Source organism: Aquarana catesbeiana, linkage group LG03 (genome assembly GCF_042186555.1).
Source record: "Aquarana catesbeiana isolate 2022-GZ linkage group LG03, ASM4218655v1, whole genome shotgun sequence".
In the NCBI taxonomy this organism is placed as follows: Eukaryota; Metazoa; Chordata; class Amphibia; order Anura; family Ranidae; genus Aquarana; species Aquarana catesbeiana.
Window position 1 is genome coordinate 42,966,819 of NC_133326.1, and position 24,757 is coordinate 42,991,575.

Below are 24,757 nucleotides of genomic sequence, written 5' to 3' on the forward strand. Positions count from 1 at the left end.
TACAATAACTGGCAGGAGGGTACCTCCATCAATGCAGTTTAACCACTTGCCGACCACCTATGTACTGCGGCAGGTCGGCTCTATTGCGCAAAACGACGTACCTGTACATCATATCGTGCAGTAGACACTGGGAGCCAATCAGTGGGACCAGCGGACCCGATGTCCGCTGGCCACCTGTGATCATTCCTGAGCGAAGCAGAATGGTGATCTGCCTATGTAAATAAGGCCCCTAATGTTAACCCCTTTCCTGCCAGTGTCATTAGTACAGTAACAGTGCATATTTTTAGCACTGATCATCGTAATAATATCACTGGTTCCCAAAAAAGCGTCAGTTATTAGAGGATACTCTGGATATTTTTCCCTCTAACAGCAGCACGCACCTGTCCGGACCGTCTAAGATTTTATATCTTGAAAGTACGATTTGACCAAGTGGGGTCGCCTCTTAAGGTAAGCGGGCATTGCACTTGGTGGTGGAAGCGGTGGTACTTATCACAAAAAAAGTTTCCTGTGCTGAAGGAGCATTGTATGGACACTTTAAGAAGTCACTATTAACCTGTTAAAAGGACTTTATATAGATTAATTTATTCATTTATGGGATTTTGTGCAATTATGTTTATTGTTCTTCGTTGGAATAAGCGCACTATTGTTTCATTCATAAAAGTGTCAGTTAGGTGTCCGATTTGTCTGCTGCAATGTCGCACTCCAGCTAAAAATCGGCATCATTACAAGTAAAAAAAAAGAAATAAAAATGCCATAAATATCTCCCATAGTTTGTAGACATGATAACTTTTGCGCAAACCAATCAATATACTCTTATTGGGATTTTTTTACCAAAAATATGTAGCAAAATACATATTAGCCTAAATTGATAAAGAAATTTGATGTTTTACATTTTTTATTGGATATGTTTTATAGCAGAAAGTAAAAAATAGTTTTTTTCTTCAAAATTGTCGCTCTTTTTTTGTTTATAGCGCAAAAAATTAAAACCGCAGAGGTGATCAATTACCACCAAAAGAAAGCTCTATTTGTGGAAAAAAAGGACACAAATTTTATTTGGTTACAGCGTCACATGACCGTGCAATTGTCAGTTAGAGTAACGCAGTGCCATATCACAAAAAAATGGCCTGGTCACTAAGGGTGTAAAACCTTCCGGGGCTGAAGTGGTTAACAGATGAAGGAACCTATTGATCAATCAGCTCCACTTTTGGCTAGCCTTAGACCCCATACACACTATTCGATTTTCTGCAGATTTTTGTCTTCAGATTTACCAAAACCATGTAGTACAAGGGCCTGCCTGCTTGCATACAAATTGAAACTTTTAAGGTTTGACCTCATATTATATGGTTTTGGTAAATCTGAAGACAAAAATCTGCTGAAAATCTAATAGTGTGTATGGGGTCTTACTTTGACAGAATTGCATTAGAGTTGCCATTAGAGTTTTTTTTTTTTTGGTATTTTTTTTTTTTTTTTTTTTTTTTTTTTTTAGTAAGTGCTTGGTGAGAAGTGCAAGCATCGCCCTCTGGGGCTTGCATTGTGTTTAGTTTGAAGTGCATTAGTTGTGAACACATTTGACATTTACATTAATTCATCTCCCAATCAAAGTTGTACTACACCCAACTGGGACATGTGACCAAGAATCAGGCTATTTAGGGTTACCGTACAGAACGATAGCAGCTTTTGAAGCACTCATGGCGATTATTCCAATTGCTGGGTACTTTCTGTGACAGAGATAAGTGTCAATACAGTTGGAAAGTCACACAGGAAACAACAGCGGGTTAAACACTCACCGGCCACCTTATTAGGTACACTTGTTCAAATGTGCGGTAACACAAATTGCTAATCAGCCAATCACATGGCAGCAACTCAATGTATTTAGACATCTAGACATGGTGAAGATGACTTGCTGAAGTTCAAAGTGAGGATCAGAATGGAGAAGAAAGGGGATTTAAGTGACTTTGAACGTGGCATGGTTGTTGGTGTCAAACGGAATGGTCTGAGTATTTTAAAAACTTCTGACCTCCTGGGATTTTCACACACAACCATCTCTCGGGTTTACAGAGAATGGTCCGAAAAACAGAAAATATCCAGTAAGCAGGAGTTGTGTGGAGGAAAATCCCTGGTTGATGTCAGAGGAGAATGAGCAGACTGGTTTGCGTTGATAGAAAGGCAACAGTAACTGAAATACCCACTCGTTACAACCAAGATATGCAGAATACCATCTCTGAACATGCAACACATCGAATCTTGAAGCAGATGGGCTACAGAAGCAGAAGACCACACCGGGTGCCACTCCTGTCAGCTAAGAACTGGAAACTGAGGTTACAATTCTCACAGGTTTACCAAAATTGGACAACAAAAGATTGGAAAACTGTTGCCAGTCTAATGAGTCTCGATTTCAGCTGTGACATTCAGATGGTCGGGTAAGAATGTGGCGTAAACAACATGAAGAAATGGATCCATCCTGCCTGGTATTTATGGTTCTGGCTGGTGGTAGTGTAATGGGGGGGGGGGGGATATTTTCTTGGCACAGTTTGGGCCCCTTAGTACCAATTGAGCATCGTTTAAACACCACGACCTACCTGAGTATTGTTGCTGACCATGTCCATCCCTTTATGACTACAGTGTACCCATCTTCTGATGGCTCCTTCCAGCAGGATAATGCACCATGTCACAAAGATCAAATCATCTCACCACTGGACAATGAGGTCCCTCTACTCCAATGTCCTCCACAGTCACCAGATATTATTCCAATAGAGCACCTTTGGGATGTGGTGGAATGAGAGATTCACATCATGGATATGCAGCCAACAAATCTGCAGCAACTGCGTGATGTTATAATATCAATATGGAGAAAAATCTCATTCCAACACCTTGTTGAATCTATGCCACAAAGAATTAAGGCAAAAGGGGGTCCCAACCCAGTACTAGCAAGGTGTACCTAATAAAGCTGCTGATGAGTGTACTGTATATATTGAGCAGATGACTCCCTACCAATTGTTCTCCATCTATGGCCTGGCTGAAGGTAATGGTCGTATATCCAAGGGCGCAATGATTCACTAGTAACTTGAGTCTTATGTTTTACGGGACTCCAATAACTTTCCCTATAGCATTCCTCCAAGTCTTCTAAAAGAATGAAAAAAAAAAATCAATGTTTGATGGCTCCATGAAATCGTTTTTCTGGTGGACTGCACCTGTAGGATGATTCTAACATTTAAAGTAGAATTACAAGTTTACTTTCACTTTAAATAGTCTGCTTGGGCCAAGCTGGCCCAAATGAATGATTTCCATTACAGTACACTAATGAACTGTAGTAGCATTAGCCACATACAGTAAACACCACTGTATTCTGGCAGCAGTATAGGCAACTTCCCATCTGATACCAGAACAAAGAGTTGGACTGAGTCCTTCTCAACATGCAGGAGAAGCCTTGTATTTTTATCAATTATAAATCCTATATAATAATTGATACAAGACTCACTCTTGATGGTCCATGTGAAAATTGTGATGTCCTCCTCCCACCTCTGCCTTTCAGAGGAAGCCTCCTCTAACCTATCCCGACACTCTTTTTTTTACTCCAGATATCTTATCTAAGTCCCCCATCCAGGTTCCTTGCCATCACCAGTTCCGGCACAGGGGACCACTAACCTATGTGCTGCTTTGGCACCAAAGACCACTGAAGTTACTCCTTTTCTGGATCCTGAGAGTTGCCCCACTTCTGGGCATCCAATAGGAAGTGTCCATGTCATGTAGGCAGTGACCTGGACACCCAAAACCGAACCCAAGCAGGAAATACACAGAAGAGGAGAAGGCTCGGGTCTGGAACATGACCACAGCTTTAGAAAAGCAAAAAGGGCTTTTAGGGTTTTTTTTTTTTAAACCTAGGAATTAGTTATCAGTGAGTAAGGCATATGGTCATATACGCTATATTGCCAAAAGTATTGGGACACCTGCCTTTACATGAACTTTAATGTCATCCCAATCTTAGTCTGTAGGGTTCAATATTGAGTTGGTCCACCCTTTGCATCTATAACAGCTTCAACTCTTCTGGGAAGGCTGTCCACAAGGTTTAGGAGTGTGTCTATGGGAATGTTTGACCATTCTTCCAGAAAGGCATATGTGAGGTCAGGCACTGATGGAAGAGAAGGCCTGGCTCACAGTCTCCACTCCAATTCATCCCAAAGGTGTTTTATCAGGTTGAGGTCAGGATTCTGTGCAGGCCAGTCAAGTTCCTCCACCCCAAACTCGCTCATCCATGTCTTTTATGGACCTTGCTTTGTGAACTGGTGCGCAGTCATGTTGGGACAGGAAGGGGCCACCCCCAAACTGTTCCCACAAAGTTGGGATCATGAAATTGTCCAAAATGTCTTGGTATGGTAAGGTCAGGTCTTCTCATCCAACATCAGTGCCTGACCACACAAATGCTCTTCTGGAAGAATGGTCAAACATTCCCATAGACACACTCCTAAACCTTGTGGACGGCCTTCCCAGAAGAGTTGAAGCTGTTCTAGCTGCAAAGGATGGGCCAACTCAATATTGAACCCTACGGACTAACGGCCCTGTACACACGATCAGAAAATCGGACGACAGATCGTCTTTTTTTTTTTGCATGCTAGTTGCACATCAAAAATCTAAAGGTGAACACAGGAGGAAAGGACAGGGTTTGGGCATGTGATATCATCCCGCAGAGCGCTCCTGTTCGCAATCAGGAAGTGGTAACTGGTGAAGCCCGTGCAGCATACTGAAGAGTCTACAAGGAGCTGTCCTGAGGTACATCCAGCTTGATTACACAGTGTTTGTGGAGTTCACTGCCGGGAAACCAGGGACCCTGCGCCTGATCCATCCTACCACCTTCTGTACACAGCACCGGATTCAGATCCTTTAGGATCACAAGCTCTTCTGATCCACTGTAATAAGACATGTGTGTCCATCCCAGCTGGTGAGAGTATCCATCTTCTTATCCCTGAAGAGTTATTTAAGACAGTTTTACAGACAACCTGTTTCCTTCTCCATTGTTTTGGTGTCACCCTAACAGAAAGAAGCATATCTTGTGTACTTTAGGCTAGGTTCACACTGCTGCGAATTTTATTGCGAATTTGAGCCGATGCGATCGCTCAAATTCGCAAGTCATTTTAATAACATTGTTTTCCATGAGTGCTGTTCACATCAATGCGTTGCGAATTTAACCTGCGTAAAAAAAGGGTCCTGTCCGAGTTTGATCCGTGTGCAATGCGAATTCAGCTCCATAGATTGCAAAATTTGCAGTAGAATCGCAAGAACACACAAAGAATTCGCAATGCAAATTTGCAACGCAGTCGGATCAAAATCGCGCTAAATTCGCACTGCAGCAGTGTGAACCTAGCCTCAAGCCTGGTTTCACACATGTGCGGTGCGAATTGAAGCTCAGGTTTCACTGGGGAGATAACAATCTCCTGTTCAACAGATTCATTGCGTTTTTGCTCAGGATTAGAGAGCAGGGAGAGGGGGAGGGAGGGGGGGGAGAGGGGGAGGTGTAGTGAGGAGAAAGAGAAAATCCTTGTTCAGAACGCAATGCATCTGCGAATCAGATGCGTTCCCATAGGAGATAATAGGCTTGTAGTTCGCACCGCAATGCCCAAAAAACGCACACGTTTTTTGTGCAATGCGCAGTGCGAATGCAACGCACATATGTGAACCAGATGCATTCATATGAATGTATTTTAAAATGTCCTGCGAATTAGATGCGGTGTAAGCCGCATCTAATTTGCATAGGTGTGAACCCGGGCTTACACTTTGTGGACTTTATTTTGCATGACCCATTGTAGTTTTACTCACTACTGGATTTTTGCACTCTGTGCTTTGCACACCCCTTTATTATTATTTTGCCACATTGTGCAGTCACTTAATATTGTGTTTTGAGCATATGTATTGGCACTTGCACTACATTTATAGCGCTACACTATTTTTACACCATGCATAGCAAAAATGGAGAGCTTATTAAAGTTACGAAAATTCTTGTATGACAGAATAAAAAAAATCAGAAGTGATGTCATGTGTTGTAGTGTATCTGTATTGCGTTTTCGGCCGACAACTGTACTGATTAAAACAAAAATCATACGATCTGGTATCATACGAGAACATTTTTCATGCTGGTCTTATCAGACAATATCAGATGAATTGTCGTGATCAGCTCTCGAAAGTGCTACACTAACGATCCGATTATCGTACGATCGTGTCGAAAGTGGTATTTTACGTCCGATTTTCGGATCGTGTGTTTGGGCCATTAATAATTCATGTGTGTGTGTAAAGGCAAGTGTCCCAATACTTTTAACAATATAGTGCATCTTAACCCAGTTCCCCCATCCAAGTCCGTTGCCAGTTCCGGCGCAGGGGACCGCTAACCCATGTGCTGCTATGGCACCCAAGACCCCTCCACTGATGTCACTCTTTTTCTTTATCCTGAGAGTTACCCCTCTGCTGGGTATCCAATAGGAAGTGTCTATGTCATGCAGGCAGTGACATGGACACCCAAAGTAGAACTTAAGCAGGAAATACACTGGACAGAAGAAGACTCAGGGATGGAACATTACGGGACCATAGCTTTAGAGAAGTAAAAAGGGCTTTTAGATAGGATAAAATAAAAACAACCCTATGGATTAGTTAGCAGTGGGTAAGGTGTGGTCAGATATATTTGTATGTTATTCTTTTATGACCTCGAAACAAAGCACATTTTTTTCTTAGTCCAAAGACATTTTAATCACAAAGATAACAGTCAAGTAAACATATTAGAACACACAATTATTACCCTTACATATGTGGTTAGAGTGCAGTTTGAGTGTGCAAAGAATGGAACAGGAATAAAACTCCATTATCCACAATTTACCTGTATTTTACCCAAGTAATTAAAGAAATACAGTGCAATAAGAAATACAAAATACAAACTTATTGCTATGTGTATCTTTTACAAAATACTGGAGGATTTAAATAAGAATTTTGTCTTTTAGAGGAGAATTAGATCATAGAATCATTTTTAACAAAAGCCAACAATAACCATCACAAATATGTACATTTGATTTCAATAACGACTTCAAACGTGAAAATATCGCACATGACTGTTCTGACTGCCCATTTTAGGTTAAAGAAACCTAAATAACAATATGCATTGTAGATGGTGGTCAGACGTGACATTATCAGCTGGGTTGAGAACAGCCAACCTTTCCAGTGGTCTTACAATCCAAGAACAGTCCTTAGAAGGCTCTAAAGCCGGCCATACGTGGATCGAAGTTCGGCCAATTCAGCAAGGTCCGGCCCAGATTTGATCCTTGTATGGGTAGGCCGATTGTACCAGAGTCGATCCATCAATCAACTTGGGTACAACCAGCCTGTCGGACTCTTTACATGCGATTACTGCCAGCGGCTATAACCGATAGAAGTATTCCTGATGTTTTGCAAGCCCCCCCCCCCAGCAAAACACAATAGAGAGGCATTCCACCATCAATACTGACTATGTTGATGGGAGAAATCAAGCGATTTTCTTTCCTTCCACCACGGGTGGAATCATCCACAGCTGCTTTAATTCTACAGCCATAGGGGTGAGGGTTCCAGTAGACACCTGACTATAAATCAGCAACATCAAGCAATAGGCCACCCTAGAGGAGCTAGGCTTCCGTGTTCTTCATCTGGATTATAGACAGACACTCGGCTTTGTCTCTAATATCTCCTTTCAAGCTCAGAACTTGTTTATTTAAATAGAAAATCTGAGCCTTTATATTTGTGAGTGTTATTAGGTCATTTTAAAGAAATCTCATTTTAAAATGTGGGTTTTGGGACCCTGTGCATTATTATTATAGCTACCATTCCTTCCCACCTTGAACTAGAATACATCAGGGATACGGCTGTGTGAATAACATCCCTGCAGCAGCCAGCTGGAATTTCTATATGCCCACGTGCACCAGTTTTCACCCTCTGTATGATGAACCCTACAGGGAAATACATCCACCAGTGGTGGTTAGTGGTAGGTGTCTATTCAGACTTGTGGCCATTGCTTAGCAGCTTCTCCCAAGTTTCAGCAAGCCTCAAGAGCAGCGCAAGCCAAGGTCTTGTTATACAAGAAGCCATGCTCAGATTATATCTAGACCCCCTCCAATATGTTGTGTTTTAGAGTTTCCAAAGGCTACAGTAGGCTGTCACTATGCAGATTACTTCTATGTTACAAATGAGAATGCAGCACTTGGGTTGCCCCGAGGTAATGAAATAGACTGCACTTTTTGAATGTTGTTCTACCGCTACTAGGAGCGGCAGAATTGTAATTATTTTTTTAAAGTCAAATTCACACCAATAGTTTTTTTTTTTTTTTTTTTTTTTAATAGTGCAGGAAAGGGTTAGAACTAATGGCAGGTTTTTATTACTGTCTGAGTTCAAAGGGCGGATTTACCCTTAGATCTTATGCCTGTGACACCATGTCAAGAAAAGAAAGGTACAAAGGTCACCAATACAAGAAGGCACAAACGGCCATAAAAGCTTCTTATTAATATTTTTTGTTGCTGTCTTTCCATATTGTACAGATTGGCCATGACGCCTTTCTTCTGATTTCTTGTCACGGGAAAAGGAAATGAGGAGAAATTTCCTCGAAGGGCAAAAAGACAGCAAGTAAAATCTGAGACATTGTCACCTTTCCCCACACTATTACAAAAAAAAAAAAATTATAAATATATATATTGGTGAAAGTTGGGCTTCAAAATAAAACATTGCACAAGCCTTACAATACTGAACAGGTTAAAAAAATAAAACCGTTATTACAGCCATCAAAAACATTGTACAGCAGATGATACAGGTCACCTCTACATACATCAAAACATCTATTTGGGCACCAAGTTTTAGTCGTTTTTGTGATTTAGTGAGGCATTCTGACCTCAGGTTCTAGTTAGGAGTTAGGTCTGCTTCACTTTAGTTCAGGTTAGAGATTGGTGAGGTTATAATTGCCTCCCCACCAGGGTGAGAGTTTAGGAAGGTGAGGAACTGATGATGGGTACAAATTAGGGAAAGGATCTTTCTTTCTGTGCAATGTGTTCATCTTCTAGGTATCTTCTGCTTAAACGTCGCAGCCCAGAAGCTCCATGCGCAGGGTTATCCGTTCATGCCATGACTGAGGAAGAACACGCACGTAACGGGCCGAAAATGGAGGAGTGAAGAGATTCCTCTTGTGGGAGTAGTTGTCACGGTTTCCAAGAAATAGCTGTAAGAGCAGAGAGGTTTAAATTGGAAAGTTAATATTCGCCAATCTCTGTATGAAAGGAGGATGGATGGTCAGCTAAACAAACTTCTCCACCTTGAAAAGATAGGACTTTAATCGAACAAGCTTTCAAGAGAAGATTAACCCCAATTACGACCACCTAATATCCTGTTTCCCCGATATTAAGACCTAGCGTGATTGTCGGTGATGGCTGCAATATAAGCCCTACCCTGTTTCCCCGAAAATAAGCCCTACCCTGAAAATAAGACCTACAAGGACTTTAACTAGGGCTTATTTGGGGGGTAGGGCTTATATTGCAGCCATCACCGACCATCACGCTAGGTCTTATTTTCGGGGAAACAGGGTACCTATGTGCAGTGGAAAAAGGTTAAGGCTTGAATATCCAAATGCCAAACATAGGCATTACTGGGCATCCGATGTTTAAGTGTTGAAAGCGGGCTCACTGCGCTCTCCTAGCACAAAGGTCGTGCTCTCAAAGACATCTTTCAGTCCGGGCTGGCGGGACCAGCTTCTGATCATGTGACCACTATTACAGTGGTAAAATAAAAAATGTGATAGCGCTGCAATATTACAATCTATATGCAATAAATCAACTAACAGTGCAATATATGAAAATGAGAAAAAATAAAACAAAGTCCAATAAACAATGAATGATAATTTCTTCAGTGATATAGAAAAAAAAACAAACAAATGTGATGCTAAAGAACTCCTTCTCCAGAGTGCTCCCACCACCGCATGCAATGGCCGCTCACCTCCTTAATACGACCCCAAGGGGTCAAACACGCCTTGCACTTCGTGTCAATAATCTCTCCAAAGAATCCTCTGTGATCATTACTTTGCATGTGGGAGCACTCTGGATAAGGAGTACTTTAGAAGAAGCATCACATTTGTTTTTTTTTCTATATCACTGAAGAAATTATCATTCATTGTTTATTGGACTTTGTTTTATTTTTTCTCATTTTCATATATTGCACTGTTAGTTGAATAGTTGATTTACTGTATATAGATTGTAATATTGCAGCGCTATCACATTTTTTGATTTTTTACTGTTACCTGTGGGAGCACATTAGTGACAGCTGCAGCAACTTTAAGCAATTTTAGGTTTATCAATACTTTTTTAAACAAAATCTTTACATATTAGCACGCTACTACTTTATTTTTAACTATTACAGTGGTGACATGATCGCCAATCCTTCCTGCCCCCGGGGGGGAAAGGGTTTATGATTCTGCTTAGTGCAAGACACATCTGTTGCACATACCAGAACAAGTAAACAATAGTGATGCACTGAAATTCCAGCCGCCGAAAGTTATCGGACGAAAATAGGGCTTTCAGCGGATATTGGCCACCGAAAACGCCAGAAATTTTGCCGTGCTTATGGTGCATTTTTCATAGGTCAAGTGACTCAAAAAATGCATCAAAGATGCAACAGGAGGCTTTTTTTTATGCGTACTTGATGCATTTATTTTTTTCCCTCATTAATGTACACACAGCACCCCATATTGGCAGAAAAACACAGAATTGTTGACATTTTTGCAGATTTATTGAAAAAGAAAAACTGAAATATCACATGGCCCTAAGTATTCAGACCCTTTGCTCAGTATTTAGTAGAAGCACCCTTTTGATCTAATACAGCCATGAGTCTTTTTGGGAAAGATGCAACAAGTTTTTCACACCTGGATTTGGGGATCCTCTGCCATTCCTCCTTGCAGATCCTCTCCAGTTCTGTCAGGTTGGATGGTAAACGTTGGTGGACAGACATTTTTAGGTCTCTCCAGAGATGTTCAATTGGGTTTAAGTCAGGGCTCTGGCTGGGCCATTCAAGAACAGTATGGAGTTGTTGTGAAGCCACTCCTTCGTTATTTTAGCTGTGTGCTTAAGGTCATTGTCTTGTTGGAAGGTAAACCTTCGGCCCAGTCTGAGGTCCTGAGCACTCTGGAGAAGGTTTTCGTCCAGGATATCCCTGTACTTGGCCGCATTCATCTTTTCCTTGATTGCAACCAGTCGTCCTGTCCCTGCAGCTGAAAAACACCCCCACAGCATGATGCTGCCACCACCATGCTTCACTGTTGGGACTGTATTGGACAGGTGATGAGCAGTGCCTGGTTTTCTCCACACATACCGCTTAGAATTAAGGCCAAAAAGTTCTATCTTGGTCTCATCAGACCAGAGAATCTTATTTCTCACCATCTTGGAGTCCTTCAGGTGTTTTTTTAGCAAACTCCATCAGGGCTTTCATGTGTCTTGCACGGAGGAGAGGCTTCCGTCGGGCCACTCTGCCATAAAGCCCCAACTGGTGGAGGGCTGCAGTGATGGTTGACTTTCTACAACTTTCTCCAATCTCTCGACTGCATCTCTGGAGCTCAGCCACAGTGTTCTTTGGGTTCTTCTTTACCTCTCTCACCAAGGCTCTTCTCCCCCGATAGCTCAGTTTGGCCGGACCGCCAGCTCTAGGAAGAGTTCTGGTCTTCCAAAATGTCTTTCATTTAAGGATTATGGAGGCCACTGTGCTCTTAGGAACTCTAAGTGCAGCAAAAATTTTTTTGTAACCTTGGCCAGATCTGTGCCTTGCCACAATTCTGTCTCTGAGCTCTTGAGGCAGTTCCTTTGACCTCATGATTCTTATTTGTTCTGACATGCACTGTGAGCTGTAAGGTCTTATATAGACAGGTGTGTGGCTTTCCTAATCAAGTCCAATCAGTATAATCAAACACAGCTGGACTCAAATGAAGGTGTAGAACCATCTCAAGGATGATCAGAAGAAATGGACAGCACCTGAGTTAAATATATGAGTGTCACAGAAAAGGGTCTGAATACTTAGGACCATGTGATATTTAAGTTTTTCTTGTTTAATAAATCTGCAAAAATGTCAACAATTCTGTATTTTTCTGTCAATATGGGGTCCTCATTAATGAGGAAAAAAAATGAACTTAAATGATTTTAGCAAGTGGCTGCAATATAACTAAGAGTGAAAAATTTAAGGGGGTCTGAATACTTGCCGTCCCCACTGTGTGTATAATATTATATATATATATATATATATATATATATATATATATATATATATATATATATATATATATATATATATATATATATATATATATATATATATATATATATATATATATAATTAAAAAACGTCAATTTCGGTTTCGGCCAAGTGAATCTTGAATTTTTGGTACCAAATTTTCATTTTGGTGCACCACTAGTAAATATGGTTTTGATTTTAGCCAATTGCAGGTATGATTTTTATTTAAGATTTTTGTAATACAGGTATTGATAAATAATAATATAGAAGACCCTTTAGGCCAAAGTCCTTGTTTCATGTCACTTTAAATAGTTTGTTTGGGCCAAGCTGGCCCAAAATATTTTCATTAAAAGTGATTCAGATGCTGTGTTGGCTGTACTATACTGTAGTAGCATCAGCCACAGTAGTACACAGTGCTGTATTTCGGCAGCAGTATGGATGACTTCCCATCTGCTGCTGGAACAAAATCGAGTTGGGCTGAATGCTTCCCAGCCATTCAGAGGAAGCCTTGTATTGTTATAAATGACTGAAGTGGAGATCATGAGGTGTTCAGCCCTCCTCTCCATCTCAGCCATTCAGAGGAAGCCTTGTATTCATTGATAAAAATACTGCTGCCAAAACACAGTGCTGCTTACTGTACTGTAGTGGATGCTACTACAATATGATAACAGAGTCAAATCATTTAGTAATTGGGCCAAACTAAATATTTAAAGTGACAGCAAACCTGGACGTCGACTCTAATAAATACTACTGGGTGACAATTCAGGATTGGCTGTATTTGGAATATAATAAAAATGATGAGATTTCTGCACATGACTGCTGTCTTTTACAAAGGTTTGTATTCACAAATATCATAGGTATACAGAACCGACTGACAAGTATTAGAAACCGATACATGTCACATAACTTGATGTTCAATATTGAATTTCTTTTACAAAGGTTTTTATCAGCAAATAGCATAGGCATGACTGTCTATAGGGTAAACTGAATGCTCAACACTTCTGGGCCCTGCATGGTATGTCTGCAAAATATTTTGGCTATTTAGACCTCAGATATAAGTGAACAAGGCAAGAGTTGCTAATTTACATTTCATTCATTATTTGAGAGTTACATACCCAGAATGATATGGGTCTAAGGGCCAGTTCATACTACATGCAGTCCAGTGCTTTTTTTTTTCTGCATCAAAAACGCTTGGAAAGTAGGTTATATGGTTTTCAATGGCTTAGTTCACACCAGTGCTTGCAGTTCCAGGGCATCCCAGTTCCAGAAAAAAAAAAAAGTAGAACACGCTGCATTCTTCCTGCATTAGACTGTACTGGAACGCTGTCAAAGGCATCAACAACGCACTGGAACACACATGTCCTTATTTAACTGCTTGCCGACCGCCGGCTGTCAATTGACGGCCAGGCGGTGCAGCTTTAGTTGTGGGCAGGCGTCATATGACGGCCTCGCTTTCCCGGCCCACCAGGGGGCGCGTGCTCTCGCCATTGACGGCGATCGCGCGCACCCGCCGTGTCACTGGGCACTCGGTGCGCGTGCCAGGCGGCTGCGATGTCCGCGATTGCCGGTAACACAGCAGGACCGTGGATCTGTGTGTGTAAACACACAGATCCACGGTCCTGTCAGAGGAGAGGAGACCGATGGTGTGTTCCCAGTACAGAGGAACACCGATCGGTCTCCTCCCCTAGTGAGTCCCCTCCCCCTACAGTTAGAAACACTCCCTAGCAAACACAGTTAACCCCTCGATCACAACCTAGTGTTAACCCCCTTCCCTGCCAGTCACATTTATACAGTAATCAATGCAATTTTATAGTACGGATCACTGTATAAATGTGAATGGTCCCAAAAATGTGTCAAAAGTGTCCGATGTGTCCACCGCAATATCGCAGTCACGATAAAAATCACGGATCGCCACCATTACTAGTAAACAAAACAAAAATAATAAAAATGTTATAAATCTATCCCCTATTTTGTAGGCGCTATAACTTTTGCGCAAACCAATCAATATACGCTTATTGCGATTTTTTTACCAAAAATATGTAGAAGAATACATATCAGCCTAAACTGAGAAAAAAATTTGTTTTAAAGAAAAAAAAATTGGATATTTATTATCACAAAAAGTAAAAAATATTGTGTTTTTTTTTAAACCTGTCGCTCTTCTTTTGTTTATAGCGCAAAAAATAAAAACCGCAGAGGTGATCAAATACCACCAAAAGAAAGCTCTATTTGTGGGGAAAAAATGATAACAATTTCATCTGGGTACAGTGTTGTATGACTGCGCAATTGTCATTCAAAGTGCGACAGCGCTGAAAGCTGAAAAATGGCTTGGGCAGGAAGGGGGTGAAAATGCCCGGTATTGAAGTGGTTAAGGTTAAGCAAAAAGAGAGGGGAAAAATGCACTGGAACGCGTCAAAAACGCGCATGCAGAAAATTATCTGGAAAGCATCCAGACTGCGTTTATATGTTGTGAACTGACCCTCAAAGCAAAAAATAAAAAAAAATACATTGTTATTCGCTATCTCTTGGCTTTGTGCCATACAATATATGAGGCGAATATCGAAAGAAAGAGTATAACAATATCTTTCTCTGTAGATAATCTGCATGTAATCGGGTACTTCTATTACAAAAAGCCAAGCTACTGTTACTAAAATGGTCAGCTAAATTTCCTGTTTATATCCATCCAAATAAGAGTAAAAAGAACAGCAACCACTGTTTACACACATCAAGGTATGAAACTTACAGGAAAAAACAATAACAATTAGATATCTTGAGAGCACACAGCATATTAATGATATTTCTGTTTAAGGAGTTAGGTTGTGTTGAATTCATGTCTTAACTGCTTTAAAGAGGTTGTAAACCTCCGGGGGAAAAAAAAACAAAAAAAAACAAAAAACCTGCAAGACAAAAAGGCATAATGAGCTAGCATGCACCGCATACTAGCTCATTATGAAATACTTACCTTAGAACAATGTCCTGAAGTGCCACCCGCAGTCCACTCCGACCGCCGACATCACCGGAGTTACTTCCGGGTTTGCGTGCTCCGGTGCGGCGATTGGCCGGAGCCGCCGGTCACAGCACGGCCACTGAAGAAACGCTGTTTCTTCAGTTCGCGAATGCACCAATGACATCGGCAGCAGCGCATATAGTAAATATCTCTTAAACGATGCAAGTTTAGGAGACATTTACAGTACCTATAGGTAAGCATTATTATAGTCTCACCTGTAGGTACAGAGTTTACAACTACTTTAAGACCGCCCACAGTTTTTACTGCAAACAGGCAGGCTGGATGACACTTGTATGTCATCCAGTCTCTTCCAGCTTAGGATCACACTGCGCCAGACACAGTGGATTGTGGCTTCCCGTACCCCGTCAATGGGTTAATGTGATTGCCATGCGATCACATGATCACAATGGCAACAAAGCTGTTATGAATAAATTTCGTTCATAACAGCCGTTTCCTATAGTGATGCTGTGATTGGCCCACTGCTATGACATGGTACATGAGACAGTCACAGCACACTGTACCACGTTATAGCTGTGGGTCAATCACAGCACACAATAGTAATCACTGCTGTTATTACATAACCCATAACAGTTCAAAACATTGCTGTTGCATTGATCGTCACTGTAACAGAAATGAAAGCGTGAAAAAAAATAAAATCCCTGTTCACTCTTCTCTCTCCCCATACACCCCTCCAAGAGTAGTACAGTGAAAAAAAAAAAAGTTTCTTCTTAACATTTGTTATAAATTTTGTAAATAAGTAAGTTTTCTCCTTCACAGATGTGTGCTGATGAGGTTACACTGATGGGCACTGAGAGGCACTAATTGGCAGCACTGATCATCAGGACATTGATGATTGGTGCCCTGATTATCAGTGTAGATGTCTCCTGTGTGAATTGCCGTTTACTGTCTCTCCTCTCCACCTAAGCTGTTAGCGTGAGGAGAGGAATGCCGATAACCAGCAAATCCCATTTACACTGTGATCGCACACTGGTCACATGGTAAAGAGCTGTGATTGGCTCTTTATCCCGATCTGTGATCAGCTCTGTCTGAAGGACACAGAGAACATAGAGTGCTCCCGATGCAGGAAGGGTTCTGGGAGGATGTCAATAGACGCCCTTCCGGAAATGTGTGACCGCGCTGTAGCCATCACTCAGGTATAGATCAGTTGTAAGGAGGTTAAAGTACAGGTGTGCTACAGTACAGAACCTGATGTGCCTGATGTGGTTTTACACGGACATTTGTAACATGGGAGAACAGATACGGGGTACCTTATCTTTCTTTGTCTTGCTGTCCTGATATATTGTCCAGGTGGAGCCATTGTCACTGTATGCCACTTTAAAGGATTCAACATATTGAATGTTTCCAAAGTCTTTTGCACCCTGCGTCACAATTCCTGTGATCTTCTTCGGAAATCCTAGGTCAACCTATGGAAAAGCAGAATAGTGATTCATCTGCACACTTTACACAAACCAAAAGCCAAGTTCTGTGAACATTATATAGTCACACACAAATCAAGAAATATATAGACGAACAAACACACATACTGAACGCCTACACTTTTTTTGGGGAAGGTTATACAATAAAGTACCTAACCGTCCATCCTTTATAACAAATTTTAGTATTTTTTTTTGTAAACTGTTGCGAATATATGTAATTAAACATTGTTGTTTCATGAAAGGTTTGTAGCCACATTAGTGCACTTGCAAGAAAAACACTTTTGGGTGTTCCCTTCTCAGCCAGAAGAAGTGACCCCAAAACAGGGTTTCTTTACCTTTTTACCTTGGAGGAACCCTTGGCGTAACTTTGAGATCTCGGGGAAGCCCTGAATTAATGTTCACATCTACAGCTTAGGGAACAGAAGTGTGATCGGCAAGCTGATAGAACAATTACTTTTGAAAAGAACTTTAAATAATAGAATCATTATTACATAGTAGGTGAGGTTGAAAAAAGACAGTCGAAAAGTCGATCAAGTCCAACCTATGTGTGTGATTATAAGTCAGTATTACATTAAAGAGGGAGTCCCGCGAAATTTTTTTTTTTAAAAGTCAGCAGCTACAATTACTGCAGCTGCTGACTTTTAAAATAAGGACTCTTACCTGTCACAGGGTCCAGCGATGTCGGCACCCGAGGCCAAACCATCCCTCGGTCCTCGGATGCTGCCGCCGCCATATTCAGTATGGGAAGCAGGAAATTAAGCCTTGCAGCTTCACTTCCCGGTTCCCTACTGCGCATGTCATGCAGCGCAATCTGAATGGTCCCTGGGACCTGTGTGTGTCCCAGCAGACAGCGCGGCAGGACAGGAAGAGGCATAGACTCCCGTGGGAGTCTATGCCCAGAAGTGGTTGCAAATACCTGTCTTAGACAGGTATCTGCACCCCCCCTCCCCCCTGAAAGGTGCCAAATGTGACACCGGAGGGTGGGGGAGGGTTACAAAAAGCAGAGGTTCAATTTTTGTGTGAACCTCCACTTTAAAATATACTTATTTAATGTGAAACGTGTGCTTGTTTTTTTTTCTGCACAAACGCTCAATTCTGGGTCCAACTTGAGACAAGCAGTGTATAGGGGCAGCAGGGCAGAGTGCAGGGGGTCAGGAGGGCACAGTACATGGGGGGCAGGAGGAAATAATACATGGGGGTCAGCAGAGCACATTACATGGGGGGCAGCGGGGCACATTATATTAGAATAGGCCATTATGTAGGAGCAGAACACGGTAAGTGAGAGCAGGGCAAATTACATGGGGACAGGGCACATTATGGGGTACACATCAGGGAACAATACATGGGGCACACAACAGCAGACAGAACATGGTGCACACATCTGGGCACAGTGCATGGGGTACACAGCAGGGCACAGTACATGGTGCACACATCTGGGCACAGTACAGTAGCAGAGGTTTTCTTCATATGCAGAGCATGGCAGAGAAGCAGCTGTGATCAGTCCTCCTCTGGTGCACTGCTCCCTGTCAGCCTGTTCTGTCCATCCCAGGTTATGTCCCATACAATCACGTAGGAAGGACAAGAGAGGAGAAGGGGAGGAAGAGCTGGTGAGGAACAGCGTGCCACAGCCAACACTATCACAATCGCTTCCCTGCCAAGCCCTGCATATATTGGCAGAGGGGATGTAATTTACCCATTAGCTGCCTGCGACAGCCGGGTAGATCGCGGTAGAACCCCGGTTAAGAACCCCTGCCCCAAAAGCTTGTCCAAAAAATGTAAAATGTTAGTACAAATAAAAATTATCATGAACGGTACTCATTTGCTTTTATTTTCTGAATAGAAAAAATCTACCCAAATTAAATTTTTATCATTATTTTCAGACAGATAGAGCTTTCTTTTGGTAGTATTTAACCACTTCAATACTGGGCATTCTCACCCCCTTCCTGCCCAGGCCAATTTTCAGCTTTCAGTGTGTAACATTTTGAATGACAATTGCGCGGTTGTACCCAAATGAAATTTTGATCATTTTTTTCCCCACAAATAGAGCTTTCTTTTGGTGGTATTTGATCACCTCTGCGGTTTTTATTTTTTGCGCATTTTTTTTTTTTTGCAACAATTTTGAAAAAAAAAAAAAAACACAATATTTTTTACTTTTTGCTATAATAAATCTCCCAATTTTTAAAATACAAAAACAAATGTCTTCCTCAGTTTAGGCCAATATATGTCTACATATTTTTGGTAAAAAAAAAAAATTAAAAAAAAAAAAAATCTCAATAAGCGTATATTGATTGGATTGTGCAAAAGTTATAGCGCCTACAAAATAGGTTATTGATTTATGGCATTTTTTTATAATTTTTTTATTTACTAGTAATGGCGGCGATCTGCAATTTTTATAGGGAGTGCAATATTGCGGTGGACACATTGGACACTTTTGACACTATTGACAATTCTACAGTGATCAGTGCTATAAATATGCACTGATTACTGTGTAAATGTCACTGGCAGGGAAGGGGTTAACACTAGGGGGCGATCAAGGGGTTAAATGTGTTACCTAGGGAGCGATTCTAACTGTGGGGGGGATGGGACTGACTAGGGAAGGAGACCTCTCCCCTCGGTCTCCTCTCCCCTGACAGGATGTGGGGATCTGTGCGTTTACACACACAGATCCACGTTCCTGCTCTGTGACGAGCAAACGCGGGTGCCCGGCGGTCATAGCGGCCGCCGGGCACACACATCGGCTCCTGAGTGACGCGGCCCCTACAACACCGGGAAGCTGAGGATGTCATATGACGCCCGCCCGGAGGGACAGAGTGTTCCTGCGGCTGTCATATTACAATGGCTGGGATGGGACGTGGTTAATTATCACTGTTTTTTTTTAATTTTGCAATAGAAATGAAAAAATACTGAAAATGTTTATATAAAATAAAAGTAAATCTTTCTTCATAAATTTAGGCCAAAATGTATTCTGCTACATGTCTTCGGTAAAAAAAAAAAAATAAATAAAAAAAAAAATCCAATAAGCGTGTGTGCACAAGTTATAGCATTTACAAGCTATGATATATATAAAAATTGATCAGTCCTGATGGCCTATCTCATTTCTTGAGGCCCTACAATTCCAGAACAGTACAAATACCCCACAAACGAAAGCAGACAGTCCAAGGTATTTTTTAACCACTTAAGGACTGGGCCTCTTTTTTAGATGTGTTGTTTAAAAACTTTTTTTTTTTTTTTTTTTATTGGATATGTTTTATAGCAGAAAGCAAAAAAATACTGTTTTTATTTTCAAAATTGTCAGTCTTTTTTGTTTATAGCGCAAAAAATAAAAACCGCAGAAGGTGATCAAATACCACCAAAAGAAAGCTCTATTTGTGGGGAAAAAAAGGATTTACAGTGGGGCAAAAAAGTATTTAGTCAGCCACCAATTGTGCAAGTTCTCCAACTTAAAAAGATGAGAGATGCCTGTAATTGTCGTCATAGGTATACCTCAACTATGAGAGACAAAATGTAGAAACAAATCCAGACAATCACATTGTCTGATTTTTGAAAGAATTTATTTGCAAATTATGGTGGAAAATAAGTATTTGGTCAACATCAAAAGTTCATCTCAATACTTTGTTATATATCCTTTGTTGGCAATGACAGAGGTCAAACGTTTTCTGTAAGTCTTCACAAGGTTGTCACACACTGTTGCTGGTATGTTGGCCCATTCCTCCATGCAGATCTCCTCTAGAGCAGTGATGTTTTGGGGCTGTCGCTGGGCAACATGGACCTTCAACTCCCTCCAAAGGTTTTCTATGGGGTTGAGATCTGGAGACTGGCTAGGCCACTCCAGGACCTTGAAATGCTTCCTACGAAGCCACTCCTTCGTTGCCCGGACGGTGTGTTTGGGATCATTGTCATGCTGAAAGACCCAGCCACGTTTCATCTTCAATGCCCTTACTAATAGGAGGAGGTTTGCACTCAAATTCTCACGATACATGGCCCCATTCATTCTTTCATGTACACGGATCAGTCGTCCTGTTCCCTTTGCAGAGGAACAGCCCCAAAGCATGATGTTGCCACCCCCATGCTTCACAGTAGGTATGGTGTTCTTTGGTTGCAACTCAGCATTCTCTCTCCTCCAAACACGACGAGTTGTGTTTCTACCAAACAGTTCTACTTTGGTTTTATCTGACCATATGACATTCTCCCAATCCTCTTCTGGATCATCCAAATGCTCTCCAGCAAACCTCAGACGGGCCCGGACATGTACTGGTTTAAGTAGGGGGACACGTCTGGCACTGCAGGATCCGAGTCCCTGGCAGCGTAGTGTGTTACTGATGGTAGCCTTTGTTACGTTGGTCCCAGCTCTCTGCAGGTCATTCACTAGGTCCCCCCGTGTGGTCCTGGGATTTTTGCTCACCGTTCTTGTGATCATTTTGACCCCACAGGATGAGATCTTGCATGGAGCCCCAGATCGAGGGAGATTATCAGTGGTCTTATATGTCTTCCATTTTCTAATTATTGCTCCCACAGTTGATTTCTTCACACCAAGCTGCTTGCCTATTGCAGATTCAGTCTTCCCAGCCTGGTGCAGGTCTACAATTTTGTTTCTGGTGTCCTTCGACAGCTCTTTGGTCTTCACCATAGTGGAGTTTGGAGTGTGACTGTTTGAGGTTGTGGACAGGTGTCTTTTATACTGATAGCAAGTTCAAACAGGTGCCATTAATACAGGTAATGAGTGGAGGACAGAGGAGCCTCTTGAAGAAGAAGATACAGGTCTGTGAGAGCCAGAAATCTTGCTGGTTTGTAGGTGACCAAATACTTATTTTCCACCATAATTTGCAAATAAATTCTTTCAAAAATCAGACAATGTGATTGTCTGGATTTGTTTCCACATTTTGTCTCTCATAGTTGAGGTATACCTATGATGACAATTACAGGCCTCTCTCATCTTTTTAAGTGGGAGAACGTGCACAATTGGTGGCTGACTAAATACTTTTTTGCCCCACTGTACATTTTATTTGGGTACAGCGTACATGACCGCACAATTGTCAGTTAAATAACTCAGTGTTGTATTGCAAAGAATGGCCTGGTCAAAAAGGGGGGTAAATTTCTCTGAGGTCAAGTGGTTAATGCTGCCCTAAGTAGGGGCCCATTATGATAAATGAGGTCCTGTATGGATGATGCAAATGCCACAATCTTTCTTGAACTGAAAATTCTGAATTAAAGTGTTACTAAACCCACAACAGTAAATTCAGTCTGTATGTGCAGTAAAGCTTGTTATACTCACTGTGGGACCCAAGGGGTTAATCCTCTACATTGTGTAAAAAGGCTGTTTGATCCTGTCTTCCCTGATCCTCCCCTTCTTCCACTGTCCCCGGATAATTTTCTGATAATACAGAGCCTATGGAGTCAGATTGCACATGCTCAGTTTGGTGTGTACTTCTAGATTGTTTTTTTTTTGTTATTTGTTTTCTTGGGAGCATGTGATCAGCACAGGGCCAATCAGCACTGTCCAGACAGAGAGTCAAGGGTCCTGCAGTCTTATAGGACAGTCAGAATACCCCTCCTACAAGCTTTAACCAGTGCTTGGCTGGACAGATAGAAGTCCCAAGACTGCTATATACTGCTGATAGGAAACAATATTTAGCAGTTTATATTTACTAAAATAATTGCATTTTCATACATTTTCCATGTTCTGTGTACTGTGGGAGATTAGATATAGTGAATGCAGGGTCCTGGGTTTAGTAACACTTTAAGGGGACTGAACTTTGAAGCATCAATATTATGTGGATGAAAATACAAAAAACGATTGGAGGACCAAATAAGTTATTCAGTCACATTTGAGTTCCGAAAAAAAAAAAAACCCCATAAAAACTAAACTAGGGAACCTAACACAACAAGCCAAGGGCCATAATGATAACATCTGTTTTCAAGCTGAAACAGCATTCTGAACATCACAGTGATGGCTTATTTACACTGGGCTGCTTTCAGCCACGGAATGCATTAAAGCCTCATGAAAAACGACATAGAGGGGTCTGCATATCAAAGAGTCTCAGAATCACAACAAAGACCGAGATATCATCAACTTTACTCTCAGCGACTTAAATTGTACTTCCGTATCCAATAAAAATGCCATTATCCACTGTTATGGTTGTGTAGCTGGTTGACTTCCACGCATGACATCTACTGTGATCTAATGAGCTCTCTTCATGTTCTTGAAATAAACTAACAAACCATCAATGGCTCTATCAGTCAGATGTAACCTTGTATAGAAAGTAAATACAGAAGACATTAAAATGACGCAGAATGAGGTAACATTGTGCAGCCGGCATGATGTAACCGCTGCTCACTGTACATTATGTCATTGTAGGCTGCCTGTCTATAGATCCAGATAACCAGGAGCTGTCAGGGTGACCAGGAGCTGTCAGGATAACCAGGAGCTGTCAGGGAGATTTGCTCTTCCTGAAAATGAATGAGATGTTCAATAAACACAGAGATTGCAAACTTTACATTCTACGTGTCACAGCCTGCTAAATCAGCAGAGAAAGAAAACAGAGTAGAACATGAGTGACAGGAGGATCCCATAGAGCAGGGATATGCAATTAGTGGACCTCCAGCTGTTGCAGAACTACAAGTCCCATGAGGCATAGCAAGACTCTGACAGCCACAAGCATGACACCCAGAGGCAGAGGCATGATGGGACTTGTAGTTTTGCAACAGCTGGAGGTCTGCTAATTGCATATCCCTGCCATAGAGGATGCAGTGTATTCATTGTCCTGTGACTTCCTGGCACATTTCATTTCATAAGGGAAGTCAGAAGGTCTTTTATCTCAGTGCATTCTATGCATTAAGATAAAAAAAAAAAAACTTGTGTGCAGCAGCTCCCCTCTGCACCCCTAATACTTACCTGAGCCCCCTCTGTCCAGCAGTGTCCCTCCTGAGTAGCTGAGACACAGCAGCGGCACCACTGGCTCCCGATGCTGTCAGTCAGCCAATCAGGAGAGAGTAGGGGCGGGGCCGAACCACAGCTCCATGTCTGAATAGACACACAAAGCTGCAGCTTGGCTTGGGTGCAAGGTGCTTGCTGTGGAGGCAGTCGACAGGAAGGAGGGGCGCACCGAAGAGGGACCCGAGAAGAGGAGGATCGGGGCTGTTCTGTGCTAAACTAACTGCACAGAGCAGGCAAGTATAATATGTTTTTTCTTTTTATAGGGAAAAAAAAGTGAGACTTTACAATCACTTTCAAGTAGAACTTTACGTAGAACATAAAATTTGTTTTTCTGCCTCCTTGTAATGTCCTTTCCTTTTTCACCTCAATTCAGTATATTTGTAATGAGCAGTGCACACTGGTTGCAGTCATGTGCACTACAAATCCCATAGTCCCTAGTTCATCTCAGTAGTGAGCAAGAGAGTTGGCGACTTTCCTACATACAGTGGGGACCATGAGGAATGAACGTAGCCACCCTCTAACAGGAAGTCAGATCATAGCAGCAAAACTAAGGAGTTTGGAGGAGGCTGAATGCAATATTAAAGACTCGGAGTTAAAGCTGAACTCCATCTTTTGACTAGAGAAGCACCGAAATTTCGGCCGCAGAAACAGATCAGCCGAAAATGGCCGATAAAAGAAAAAGGTGCTTATAATTGCACCGAAAAAGCATAGATTTTGCCACAATTTTACCACCATTTTACTGTGCTTATGGTGTGTTTTTCATAGATCATGTGATTTAAAAACCGCATCAAAAACGTAACATGTTAGCATTATTGATGCGTTCTTGCTGCATTTTCAATGCATTTATACGGGGAGGTGCTTTCTGGTGCCGTTTTTTTTTTTTTACCGACCAAAAAATGCAGCAAGCAAGATTTTTAACATCACAAGGGGAGTGGAAGGGACCAGTGTGAAGACATACATAGAATTTAAGGGATGCATATTTCTTGAGCTTTACTTGTGCTAAAGGTGCCAATAGCGGCCAACAAAAAAATCATATTCATTTAAATTCATGATAATGATTAAAAAGTTGAATACAATACAAATAGATATATACAGGGCTTTTTTTCAGTGGGAACGTGGGGGAAC

General features: G+C 41.6%; 1 protein-coding gene across 2 annotated transcripts in view; it reads right to left on the reverse strand.

Moving 5' to 3' along the window:
* Positions 1-8,317: 8,317 nt before the first annotated feature.
* The window catches only part of MFGE8 (milk fat globule EGF and factor V/VIII domain containing), a 117,833-nt gene continuing 101,393 nt past the window's right edge, over positions 8,318-24,757 (reverse strand). For both annotated transcript variants that reach the window (XM_073618444.1, XM_073618443.1), the window contains exons 9-10: positions 16,531-16,686; positions 8,318-9,211 (exon numbers count right to left, since the gene is read on the reverse strand). In XM_073618444.1, coding sequence (XP_073474545.1) covers positions 9,068-9,211; positions 16,531-16,686 — 300 coding nt within the window. In that variant the 3' untranslated portion in view covers positions 8,318-9,067. The remainder of the gene's footprint in view (positions 9,212-16,530; positions 16,687-24,757) is intronic.